Genomic DNA, 12,871 nt, shown 5'->3' with positions numbered 1-12,871 from the left:
GGCCGTCGGGCCGGTCCCGCCCGCCCCTTCCCCTCCACAGGCCCGCCCCGGGGCCTGGGCCAACTGAAACCGCGGGAGGAGGAAGCGCGGAATCAGGAACTGGCCGGGGTCGGCACCGGGCCTGAGTCGGTCCGAGGCCGCCCCAGGAGCAGCTGCCCGCGCGGGTAACTCTAGCCCCGGGGCCTGGAGGAGCGGTGGGAGCAGGGGGCACAGCAGGCAGGGGCAGAGCAGGCGTTCCGAGGGCCGGAGACCCACCCAGGTGGGGGTAGGGGCCGCGGAAGGGCGGGGATGGCCGCAGGAGCAGGGCTCAGGCCATGGCAGCCTGAGGCTTCAACTGGGGCAGCCTTGGCCTGTCAAGGACCTGGGCAAGGGTGTCCTTGTAAGGGGCGGTGGGTGGAAGGGCCTGGGGAGAGAGGCTCCAGGTTGGCTCCTGTTCCCGAACGGGGGAGGGAACCCTGACACTAAGGAAGCAATGAGGGCCAGTCCCCAGGCCAGGCTGCTGCTAGGTACCCATGGCTGCCTGTGAGAGAGGCAGGACCCCACCTCCTCCCTGTCTGTAGCCCATCCTGACCCTATAGTCTCCAGCCTCCTCTTCCCATGCCTCCATCTCCAGCTGCTGCCTTGCCCCCAGGGATGGCCCCCTTTCTGTCCCCAGGACAGCACTATGGGCTTCTCTTCGGAGCTGTGCACCCCCCAGGGCCACGGGGTCCTGCAGCAGATGCAGGAGGCCGAGCTTCGTCTACTGGAGGGCATGAGAAAGTGGATGGCCCAACGGGTCAAGAGTGACAGGGAGTATGCAGGACTGCTTCATCACATGTCTGTGCAGGACAGTGGGGGCCAGAGCCGGGGCATCAGCCCCGACAGCCCCATCAGCCAGGTGGGTCTCCGTGGGACTCTGGTGGGTGCTGACTGTAACTGCCTTCTCCTTCCTCTCCTGGGGGCCCTCTGGGGCAGTGGTTGGAGATTTGGCAGGCCCAGCCTTGGGAGCCATTGTCCCCTCCTCCCTGCCTCCCCAATCTGTGCTGTATAGTCCTGGATGGAGATCACCAGCCAAACTGAGGGCCTGAGCCGGTTGCTGCGGCAGCACGCAGAGGATCTGAACTCAGGGCCTCTGAGCAAGTTGAGCCTGCTCATCCGGGAACGGCAGCAGCTTCGCAAGACCTACAGCGAGCAGTGGCAGCAGCTGCAGCAGGAGCTCACCAAGGTGAGCGGGCAGCAATGGGGCTTCAGTCATTTCCATCTAAATTTTGAGCCTCCAAGGGGTTGTTTTACACAAGAGGCACTGGATTCACTGGGGAAGTGGAAGTCCCTGACCGTAGGCCTGGCTTGCTCTAACCTTGATGCAGCTTCCTCTCCTCCTCCCCTACGTTGGGCTGGCTTGCAGCAAGGCCTCTCTGTGCTTTTTCTGTGCCTGGGCAAAGTGCTGGGAATGTAAGGATGAGTGACCGGTCATTTGCCTGGGAGAAGCTCAGAATCGGTACTCGCCTCCGCACTGTGCCATCTGACTCTGGGCTCTGAGAGTCAGGGAGAGGAATGAGGGTCAGTCTGTTTGCCTTCCACCTAGGCAGGCTCCTCTCAGGGCCCCAGAGACTGGGCAGCAGCATGGCCTCCTGAAGGTCAAGGACTTGGGCCGTGAAGTCAGCCTGCCTAGGTTTGAATCCCACTGAGCTCCTCGGTCTAGAGGCTGTGTGATTTGGAGCTGGCTATTTATCTGGGAGCCTAGTGCCCCCATTCAGTGTGCTGGTCACCCTCCCTGCACCACACCCCTTCCTCAAGTGCAGAGCCCAGCCTAGCCATGGACCCACAGCGGCCCCTGGTGGCCACCCTGGCCCCATTCCTCTCCCCAAAAGATCATCTAATTCAAGGGTGGGCCCATTTTTGTCAAGTTTTGCTGGAACACAGCTATGCCCCTTTGTTTTCATATTGTCTGTGACTACAATGACAGAGTTGAGTAATTGTGACGGAGACTATATGGCCTACAAGCCTAAAATATTTATTTACTATCTGGCTCTTTAAGAAAAAGACGGATCTAGTCGAGGAATTTAGCTCAGTTACAGATGTGGAAACTGAGGTTGGGTCCTTGCCCAATATATCCCAGCACATAAACAGGAGAACAGGGACGAGAACACGGATCTCGGGCTGTCATCTATTCCTACTGCCAAGAACATAATTTGCAGGACCCAGTGCAAAATGAAATTGTGGGGGTCTTTGTTAAAAGATTGTTAAGAATTTCAAGGTGGTAATAATGGAGCATGAAACCAAGCACAGGGCCCTTTTACATGTAGAGCCCCGTGTGACTGCATAGGCCGCACACACCTGCAACTGGCCCTGCCTGCCATCAGGCTACCATCCTCAGTCCAAGGAGGGACCGTTATAGCCTGTAGTCTACCTCTTTGCCTCCCCAAGGGGCCTGTCTTTAACAGGCCCTCTGATCTTTGACTCTCACACTAGCAGCCAGCTTTCCCAGAAGTCTCCAGGTGCTCCTTGCCTGACGACAGGACCTTTCCAGGGCTTCACCCCAGGCAAGAATCTTCCACAGTTGGGGACCTGCTGCCCCACACTGGCTTCTTCTCTCTCCCTAGACTCACAGCCAGGACATTGAGAAGCTGAAGAGCCAGTACCGAGCCCTGGCACGGGACAGTGCCCAAGCCAAGCGCAAGTACCAGGAGGCCAGCAAAGGTTCGTGGCTTCCCTTGCTGGCAGGGAGGGAATCCGAAGCCAGTGCTGACCTGTCCTTGGGTACCCAGAGAGTGGGGGCTGCCTGGGCCTCCATGCAGTCATCTATACCCCTTGCCCCCCATCCGGCAGACAAGGACCGTGATAAGGCCAAGGACAAGTATGTGCGCAGCCTGTGGAAGCTCTTTGCTCACCACAACCGCTATGTGCTGGGCGTGCGGGCTGCACAGCTACACCACCAGCACCACCACCAGCTCCTACTGCCCGGCCTGCTGCGGTCACTGCAGGACCTGCACGAGGAGATGGCTTGCATCCTGTAAGCCTGCAGCCCCGTCCCCTGGCCCCCACCCTTGAGCAGCCCTAAGCCCAGCCATCAGGCCCAGAGGCAGGACCCAGAAAATCCATTGCTGGGAAAGTGCTGGCCATGTAACCACATGAGAATGGGACCTGGGCCAAGGACTGGAAACAGGCAACTTAACTCCAAATTACACTGTTCCAGGGTCCCATTATTCCAGGGTTTTATTACATTCATTGAGCACTGTGCCAGGCTCTGGATTATAGCAGAGAACAATGGTAGACAAAAACATCTATCCTTAGGGATCTTTCATGTTGGTGGAGTGAGGATGTGAGGAGCACTAAGAGCCATGGAGAAAAATAAAGTAAGAGAAGTGGATTGGGACCTGAGAGCATGGAGGCAAGGGAGGAGGTGACAGTTGTCCACAGAGTGGTCTGGAAAAGCCTCTTGAGAGGTGACATTCAAAGAGGCCCCTGAGAGGGGCACAGGAGTGAATCCTGGGGCTATTTGGAGAAAGACCATTCCAGAAAAGAGGACAGCAAGTACACAGGCCCTGAGGTAGAAGAGTACCAGGGACTAATAGCCAGGAACCAGTGGTGCCTCTGAGAGTGAGGGAGGGGGAGAGTCATACATGAGGCTAGAGGAGTCAGGCATCAAGGGCTACTGGGTGATAGAGGGTTCAGCAGGGCCATGGTGAGGACTTTGGCTCTGGGCGAACAAGAATGGCATGATCTGACCTCTTGTTTTTTTGTTTCATTTTGTTTTAATTTTTTTTGAGTCAGGTCTCTCTCTGTTGCCCAGGCTGGAGTGCAGTGGCATGATCTCGGCTTACTGCAACCTCCCCCTCCCCCTCCCAGGTTCAAGCGATTCCCCTGCCTCAGCCTCCCGAGTAGCTGGAACTATGGGCATGCACCACCACACCCAGCTAATTTTTGTATTTTTAGTAGAGATGGGGTTTCACCATGTTACCCAGGCTGGTCTCTAACTTCTGGGTTCAAAGTGATCTGCCTGCCTCTGTCTCCCAAAGTGCTGGGATTACAGGCATGAGCCACCATGCCCAGCCCTGACCTCTGTTTTAATAAGGCCACTCTGGCTGTTATGCTGCGAATAGACTTCAGGGGGCAAGGACAGAAGCTGGGAGGCCAGAGAGCAGGCTCTTGCAGTAATCCATATCCAAACTTTTGGCCACTAGGACGGGGAGGTAGCAATGGAGGTGAGAAGCGGTCAGGTCCTGGGGCTAATTTGAAGGTGGAGCCGGTGGGATTTCCCTATGGATTGGAAGTGGAGTGTGAAATAGAGGAGTCGGTCGGGGTAACTCTGGGGATTTGGCCTGGAGCAGCTGGAAGATGGAGTGGCTGTTAACTTACGTAGGGAAGGCTGTGGGAGGAAGACGTTTAGGATACTAGGGTAGCCGTTCATTCATTCATTCATTTATTTATTTATTTATTTATTTATTTAGAGATGTAGTCTCACTCTTTCGCCAGGCTGGAGTGCAGTGGCACAATCTTGGCTCACTGCAACCTCCACCCCCCGGGCTCAAGCGATTCTCCTGTCTCAGCCTCCCGAGTAGCTGGGATTACAGGTGCATGCCACCACGTCCAGCTAATATTTGTATTTTTAGTAGAGATGGGGTTTTGCCATGTTGGCCAGGCTGGTCTCCATCTCTTGACCTCATGATCTACCCACCTCAGCCTCCCAAAGTGCTGGGATTACAGGCATGAGCCACTGTGCCCGGCCTCAATTTTCAACTGGAGAGGTTGGGGTGTCTTAGAGCTAGCCAATGGGACATTTTGAGTAGCTGAGAGAGTACATGAGGTTGGGGCTCAGGGTAGGTGCCTGGGCTGGGAGATATGGACGGGGGTGGGAAGCATGTTGATGGCTTATTTGGTAGTGGGTATGCAGAGCTAACTAACCAGGCCAGGGATGACTGTAGCTCATGTTTACTGAGCACTCCCTGTACAGCAGACACTCTGCACACAGGATCCCAATTAGATCCCTTCTTTTGAGATGGTGTCTCACTCTGTCACCCAGGCTGGAGTGCGGTGGTGCGATCTTGGCTCACTGCAACCCCTACCTCCTGGGTTTAAGCAATTCTCCTGCCTCAGCCTCCCAAGTAGCCAAGTAGCTGGGACTACAGGCATGTGCCACCATGCCCGGCTAATTTTTGTATTTGTTTTTTTTCAGTAGAGACGGGGTTTCACCATGTTAGCCAGGCTGGTCTCAAACTCCTGACCTCAGGCAATCCACCCGCCTCGACCTCCCAGTGTTGGTATTACAGGCATGAGCCACTGTGCCCGGCCCACTGGATTCTTATTACAACTGCCAGTGTCCCTCTTATACATATCAGGAAATAGAAGATTAGGGAGCAATTAAATAATTTGCCTAGAGTGGCATGGCTAGCACCAAGTGAGGTGGGGATCAACCCCAGCCCTGACTCCAAACCCAGGGTCCTAGGCCTGAACTGCCCAGCCTTGCCCAGCCTGAGGCCTCCCTGACTGGGGATCCCATCTGGGGGGCAGGAAGGAGATCCTGCAGGAATACCTGGAGATTAGCAGCCTGGTGCAGGATGAGGTGGTAGCCATTCACCGGGAGATGGCTGCAGCTGCTGCCCGCATCCAGCCTGAGGCTGAGTACCAAGGCTTCCTTCGACAGTATGGGTAAGCCCCGTTCTTGTTCCTGCTGGGCCCAGGGCTGCCGGCCTGTCCACTGATGGGGCGCTGTCCCCCACAGGTCTGCACCTGACGTCCCACCCTGTGTCACATTCGATGAGTCACTGCTTGAGGAGGGTGAACCACTGGAGCCTGGGGAGCTCCAGCTGAACGAGCTGACTGTGGAGAGCGTGCAGCACACGTGGGTGGTGGCTTCGCACCTGGGCTGTGGCGGGGCTCCCAGCAGACCGTGGGTGTTTATGTAGGCAGGGCTAGGTCGTGGACACTGCCCACACAGAGCTGTCACCAGGTGGCTGGGCTTGCTTGGCTCTACAGGGATGCACTGGACGTGGGTTGAGGGGGCAGGAGGGCTTGGCTCTAATGCTGCCCTTCTCTTGGGTACAGGCTGACCTCAGTGACAGATGAGCTGGCTGTGGCCACTGAGATGGTGTTCAGGCGGCAGGAGATGGTTACACAGCTGCAACAGGAGCTCCGGAATGAAGAGGAGAACACCCACCCCCGGGGGCGGTGAGTAGGCCCCTGCCTGCAGCAGCCTCTTGGGCCTCCCTCCCTCCTACCTACCCTACCTGCTGCTAGCTACCCGCCGCAGACTGAGCCCTTTCTCACCCACCTTCCCACCCACCCCTGCCTGCAGGGTGCAGCTGCTGGGCAAGAGGCAGGCGCTGCAGGAAGCACTGCAGGGGCTGCAGGTAGCACGGTGCAACCAGGCCAAGCTGCAGGCCCAGCAGGAGTTGCTGCAGACCAAGCTGGAGCAGCTGGGCCCCGGCGAGCCCCCGCCCGTGCTGCTCCTGCAGGATGACCGCCACTCCACATCGTCCTCGGTGAGCTGCCCAGCCCACGCCACTGCCCCGCCACCGGCCTGCCCACCTGGGGCTGTGCTCCTCATTTTCGCCCTCCCCCTCCCTAAGCCTGGCCACCTGCTGACGTCTGTCCCTGGCCTCAGGAGCAGGAGCGAGAGGGGGGAAGGACGCCCACACTGGAGATCCTTAAGAGCCACATCTCAGGAATCTTCCGCCCCAAGTTCTCGGTGAGTGACGCCCAGCCTGGACCCCCCTATTGTTGTGTTTCAAATTTAGTCACTGGGATGTCCTAGGGAGGAGGCTCTGCCCAGGCTGCTTTTATTGGGAAGTTCCTCTCTTCCCTGGGATTCCAGGCTGCACATGTCCCCAAACCCTGCCACCCCTGTGACCCCTCCCTCTCCATTGCCCCTGTGTGCTAAAGGGACCAGCAACCTTGACTATTCCATGGCTCTCCCTGTTCCAGGAGTGGCTGGGGGCCTGTGGCCTGGAGGAGGAGGCACCAGCTTGGTTTGGGGTCTTCCTGCCTGGGCTTCCCTTCCCGTCTCTGCCCAGCATGAGCCTGGGCCAGTCCACTGCCCACTCCAGGGGCCTGTGGATGGCTCTGCATGCCACTCTGTGGTTGTGAGGGCTGAGGGCATATAGAGGGGAGAGAGAGACCCTGGCTGCCCCCATGGCCTCTTCAACAAGCTGGTTGAGTGACTCCTCCTCGATCCTCCCTTGCCCAGCTCCCTCCACCGCTGCAGCTTGTTCCGGAGGTGCAGAAGCCCCTGCATGAGCAGCTGTGGTACCACGGGGCCATCCCAAGGGCAGAGGTGGCTGAGCTGCTGGTGCACTCTGGGGACTTCCTGGTGCGGGAGAGCCAGGGCAAGCAGGAGTACGTGCTGTCAGTGCTGTGGGATGGTCTGCCCCGGCACTTCATCATCCAGTCCTTGGACGTGAGTGGGGCTGGGACCCGAGCCTTCCAGGCCTCACTCTTCCCCTCCCTTCCCTTCTCCAGGGGGAATGACCTTTCAGGGTAGGGGGTAGCTGTCAGGTGTTGAATGCCTCCCTAGCAGGGCTGGCTGGAAAGGGCCACAGAGACCACCCAGTCCCTGCAACAAAATAGAGGCTTAAGTGTGAGTCCTTCCTGGTGGGGCAGGAGGATGTCATACGCTATCAGATGGCATCTTTTCTGGAGGTCTCTCTGCCCCTGGTCCTGGGCAGGCCATTTCTCCCCTGCTGCTCTCCCTTTCCCCTCCCAGGGTTCAGGCCCCCTCAGAATGGAGGCTGTTGACCCCGGGTCCCCTGCCCTGCAGAACCTGTACCGACTGGAAGGGGAAGGCTTTCCCAGCATTCCCTTGCTCATCGACCACCTACTGAGCACCCAGCAGCCCCTCACCAAGAAGAGTGGTGTCGTCCTGCACAGGGCTGTGCCCAAGGTGAGCCTGCACCCAGCCCGGCCCATGCCACCTGTGGCAGGGCTTGGGGAGTGTGGGTCAGGCCCACCCAGCGTCTGAGCAGAAAGGGCTTTCCAGGCTTTCCATGTACATACAAGGTGCAGAGTGAGTGACCCTCGGGGCCAGCCTCGCTCTAGGTTTGGAATGTCAGGGCCACTCCTACACCATGGGCTGTACATACCAGGCTGGTGCTTACCTGGTCAGGGTACCTGCCTGGACCCCGTATCATTTCAGTGTGCTCCCGTGTGGTCCCACCCCTGGTCACATATGGAGGCGTCAAGAAATGGAGGACATAGCCCTTCTAAGGGCCCAGCTCCCCTTTTCTTCAGACTTCTGATCCCCTAACTCCTCTCTTCCCCAGGATAAGTGGGTGCTGAACCATGAGGACCTGGTATTGGGCGAGCAGATTGGACGGGTGAGTGCACCTCTGCTGGTCTCCTTGTCGCTGGCAGCTTCTCCCGAGTCACGCCTGGGCCCCCTGTGCTACCACCCAGAGACCTCCATGCCCCATCTGATTCCCCACTTGTACCCCAACTCCCTGCCCAGCCCCCACCACACACCGTCCTCCAGGAAACGGGATAGTACCTACCCTGAAAACTCCCAGCAGACAGCTCTGCCAGCACCCTGACCTCATTACCCCCACCCAGGCCGCCCCCCTCGAGCTCTTATGTGCACACAGGGAGACACCCTGTTACTGTAAACCATAAGATACCTATTTAGGGAAGAAATCACTTTCCTAAAAATCAGAATGCTTTTCAAACCCAAGGGAGAGTGATTTTTGCATTTCCATGTCACTTCTGTCAGGAAGGGTGGCACATTGGAGGCAACTTTCCCTGCCTGCCCCGTGTGCTCTCTAGGTTCCCCAGCGAGGGACAAACTCCCAGAGAGCCTGTGTGAGGTGTCCCAGCACGGGGGCTGAGTAAAGAATGGGTGGGGAGCAGAGAAGAGAATTGTGGGACTGGGAAGGCCGTGGTAGGAGCCCAAGACCGTTTCAGGGGAACTTTGGCGAAGTGTTCAGCGGACGCCTGCGAGCCGACAACACTCTGGTGGCAGTGAAGTCTTGTCGAGAGACGCTCCCACCTGACCTCAAGGCCAAGTTTCTACAGGAAGCGAGGTGGGTGATAAACTAATGATCTCCACAGGTCCCGCATACACAGAGGTTACACTGCATGGCACAGTGTAAAGTGCTTGACCTCTGTGGTGGCGTTTAATCCTCGAGGCCCCCCCATTGCGGGTAGTATCCCCTTATAATGCCGAGGGGTAGAGGCTGCCCCAGATCACACGTCCGGGTCTGCTGGCCTTGGAGGCCAAGCTCTTCTCCCATCATCCCTGAGGGGCCCTGGGGAGATGGGCCTGGCCACATGGAGTCTGAGCAGCAGTGCCCTCCAGGATCCTGAAGCAGTACAGCCACCCCAACATCGTGCGTCTCATTGGTGTCTGCACCCAGAAGCAGCCCATCTACATCGTCATGGAGCTCGTGCAGGGTGAGCATGGGGTGCTGAGCTCCAGGTAGGGCACGCAGCCTGGCCAGGTGGCACCCCTACCGCAGGAGGCTCAGCACGGGTCCTCCCCACCTGCAGGGGGTGACTTCCTGACCTTCCTCCGCACGGAGGGGGCCCGCCTGCGGGTGAAGACTCTGCTGCAGATGGTGGGGGATGCAGCTGCTGGCATGGAGTACCTGGAGAGCAAGTGCTGCATACATCGGTGAGTGGGTGGTGGCCAGGGGCCCTGCCAACACCTCCGACCAGAGTCAAGAAGTACCTATACCTCTAGGGCCCCTGCCGGACTATCAGGCATCAGCTCCAGAGGGGGAGTGGGCCTCTCCGGTAGACAGGGGTGCCCGGAGCTGGGAGCAGCTTTTGTCCTTGGCTTTTCTAGAGTGTTCAGCCAGGGCTGGGCAGGCAACTATTGGCCAAATGAGCCCCTGCCCTGTCTCACCCAGGGACCTGGCTGCTCGGAACTGCCTGGTGACAGAGAAGAATGTCCTGAAGATCAGTGACTTTGGGATGTCCCGAGAGGAAGCTGATGGGGTCTACGCGGCCTCAGGGGGCCTCAGACAAGTCCCTGTGAAGTGGACTGCACCTGAGGCCCTTAACTACGGTACCTAGTCCCTGTCCACCCTGGACTGCATGGCCAGAGGCAAGGCCTGGGTCCTGCTTCCTGCCTCGCCCTGGTCCCAGGGAGGGTCTACTCATGCTGCCTGGCCTCCTCTGCAGGCCGCTACTCCTCCGAGAGCGACGTGTGGAGCTTTGGCATCTTGCTGTGGGAGACCTTCAGCCTGGGGGCTTCCCCCTATCCCAACCTTAGCAATCAGCAGACACGGGAGTTCGTGGAGAAGGGTAAGCACCCTGTGATGACAGCAGCCTCAGGCTGCACCCTCTTCCAGATGCTCCAGCCAGACTCTTCAAAATCCCTTAATGCCAACCTTCCCACCAGGCAGAATAAGAATAACCTGGCCAGTGGCTCATGCCTGTCATCCCAGCACTTTGGGAGGCTGAGCTGGGTGGATCACTTGATCCCAGGAGTTCGAGATCAGCCTGGACAACACAGTGAAACTCCATCTGTACCAAAAATACAAAAATAGGCTGGGCGCGGTGGCTCACACCTGTAATCCCAGCACTTTGGGAGGCCTGACCAACATGGTGAAACCCCGTCTCTACTAAAAATACAAAATTTGGCCGGGCGCGGTGGCTCAAGCCTGTAATCCCAGCACTTTGGGAGGCCGAGACGGGCGGATCAGAAGGTCAGGAGATCGAGACCATCCTGGCAAACACAGTGAAACCCCGTCTCTACTAAAAATACAAAAAACTAGCTGGGCGAGGTGGCGGGCGCCTGTAGTCCCAGCTACTTGGGAGGCTGAGGCAGGAGAATGGCGGGAACCCGGGAGGCGGAGCTTGCAGTGAGCTGAGATCCCGCCACTGCACTCCAGCCTGGGCGACAGAGCAAGACTCCGCCTCAAAAAAAAAAAAAAAAAAAAAAAAATACAAAATTTAGCCAGGTATGGTGGCACGTGCCTATAATCCCAGCTATTTGGGAGGCTGAGATGGGAGAATTGCTTGAACCCAGGAGGCAGACGCTGCAGTGAGCTGAGATTGTGCCACTGCACTCCAGCCTGGGCGACAAGAGCAAAACTCCATCTCAAAAAAAAAACAAAAAACACAAAAAGTAGCTGGGTGTGGTGACATGTGCCTGTAGTCCCTGCTACTCGGGAGGCTGAGGCGGGAGGATCACTGGAGCATGGGAGGCAGAGGTTGCAGTGAGCTGAGATCATGCCACTGCACTCCAACCTGGGTGACAGAGAGAGACTTTGACTCAAAAAAGAAAAAAACTCGGGCGCAGTGGCTCACGCCTGTAATTTCAACACTTTGAGAGGCTGAGGAGTGTGGATCATTTGAGTCTAGGAGTTTGAGACTAGCGTGGCCAACATGGCAAAACCCTGTTTCTACTAAAACTACAAAAAATTAGCCAGGTATGGTGGCACAAGCCTGTAATCCCAGCTACTTGGGAGGCTGAGGCACAAGAATCGCTTGAACCTGGGAGGTGGAGGTTGCAGTGAGCTGAGATCGCACCTCCGCATTCCAGCCTGGGTGACAGAGTGAAACTCTATCTCAAAAAAAATAAAAAATAAAAAATAAATAGAATATCCCTGTAGCTACTACTGAGTAAGCACCTGTTCTGTGCTAGACCACACGTTATTTAATTTGCTCATCACTACATGTGTGGTAGGGATTAATATGTCCCTTTCTCAGATGGAAAAACAGACTGGCAGAGGACACAAAACTAGCATGTGGTGGGATTGGGATCAGAAGCCAGGCCTGTTTGTCCTTTGGGCCCTTGGTGGAGAACAGTGCGTCCTTCAGAACAGTGCATCTTAAGCAGCTCCTATGGCTCATGGTATCCCTCAGAGTCTGCTGAGCACCCTCAAACTCCCTCCTCATGCCTGGTGTGCTGTGCCTCTCCTCACAGGGGGCCGTCTGCCCTGCCCAGAGCTGTGTCCTGATGCCGTGTTCAGGCTCATGGAGCAGTGCTGGGCCTATGAGCCTGGGCAGCGGCCCAGCTTCAGCACCATCTACCAGGAGCTGCAGAGCATCCGAAAGCGGCATCGGTGAGGCTGGGACCCCCTTCTCAAGCTGGTGACCTCTGCAGGCCTAGGTGCAGCTCCTCAGTGGCTCCAGCTCACACGCTGACAGCTCTTCACAGTCATGGACTCCTGCCACCAGCATCCACGCTGCTGGCAGGATGCAGCTCCATGTCTTCTCTGTGTCCCTGCTGCTGCCAGGGCTTCCTCTTCCAGGCAGAAACAATAAAACCACTTGTGCCCAGTGAACGCTCCTGGCATGTGCACTCCTCTGGAAGGCAGGTCTCAGAAGGCATGAGTGCTGGTATGGTGGCCGTGGGGAAGGAGGAGGACAGGCAGTATGCATGGGACAGGATTTAGTAGCAACTGGATGTGAGACATGGGGAGGGGGAGAGATCAGGATGATAATACAGGCTATGGCCAGATGGCGGTATCATCCCCAGAAATAGGATTATAGGAAGAGGATCAGAGCTTTGAGGAGGATGTGAATTTAGAGATGTTGCATTTTATTGGAGATAAAAGTGTGGGTGAAGCCAGGTGTGGAGTAGACACCTGTAGTCCCAGGTACTTGGGAGGCCAACGCATGTGGATTGCTTGAGCCTAGTTTGAGACCAGCCTGAGCAACATGGTAAAACTCCGTCTCTACAAAAAAAAAGAAAATTATGGTGGCACACACCTATAGTCCCAGCTACTCAGGAGGCTAAGGTAGGAGGATCAACTGAGCCCGGGAGGTCGAGGCGGCAGTGAGCTGTGATCACACTGCTGCATTCCAGCCTGGGCAACAAAGCAAGGTCCTGTCTCAAAAATAAATAAATAAAAATAATAAATAATTAAAATGTAGATGAATAGGTCTGGAAGCCCAGATGGAGGTGAAGGCTCGTCATAGATATGTGAATCATTGGCTTACGAATATTAGA

The 12,871-nt window shown here is 56.8% G+C and overlaps 1 protein-coding gene across 9 annotated transcripts; it reads left to right on the top strand.

The window, feature by feature from the left end:
• The first annotated feature begins 28 nt into the window (after nt 1-28).
• FES (FES proto-oncogene, tyrosine kinase) lies at nt 29-12,203 on the top strand. 9 transcript variants are annotated; one of them, XM_033188968.1, is made up of 19 exons: nt 29-164; nt 656-877; nt 1,031-1,204; nt 2,583-2,679; nt 2,809-2,992; nt 5,491-5,628; nt 5,702-5,821; nt 6,025-6,147; nt 6,275-6,461; nt 6,584-6,667; nt 7,166-7,375; nt 7,682-7,858; nt 8,238-8,291; nt 8,872-8,990; nt 9,266-9,360; nt 9,457-9,580; nt 9,819-9,976; nt 10,093-10,215; nt 11,843-12,203. In XM_033188968.1, the coding sequence occupies exons 2-19, from the start codon at nt 665-667 to the stop codon at nt 11,983-11,985; spliced, it is 2,523 nt and encodes an 840-aa protein (XP_033044859.1). In that variant the 5' UTR covers nt 29-164; nt 656-664; the 3' UTR covers nt 11,986-12,203. The 9 variants fall into 9 exon arrangements, with proteins under 9 accessions (XP_033044859.1, XP_033044864.1, XP_033044862.1 ...); XM_033188973.1 differs by having other exon boundaries at nt 32-164; nt 7,736-7,858; XM_033188971.1 differs by having other exon boundaries at nt 67-194.
• The last annotated feature ends 668 nt before the right edge of the window (nt 12,204-12,871 follow it).

This window comes from Trachypithecus francoisi, unplaced genomic scaffold, assembly GCF_009764315.1.
Source record: "Trachypithecus francoisi isolate TF-2019V2 unplaced genomic scaffold, Tfra_2.0 Lachesis_group3, whole genome shotgun sequence".
Taxonomy (NCBI): Eukaryota; Metazoa; Chordata; class Mammalia; order Primates; family Cercopithecidae; genus Trachypithecus; species Trachypithecus francoisi.
This window is presented reverse-complemented; position numbering and strand designations above follow the sequence as displayed.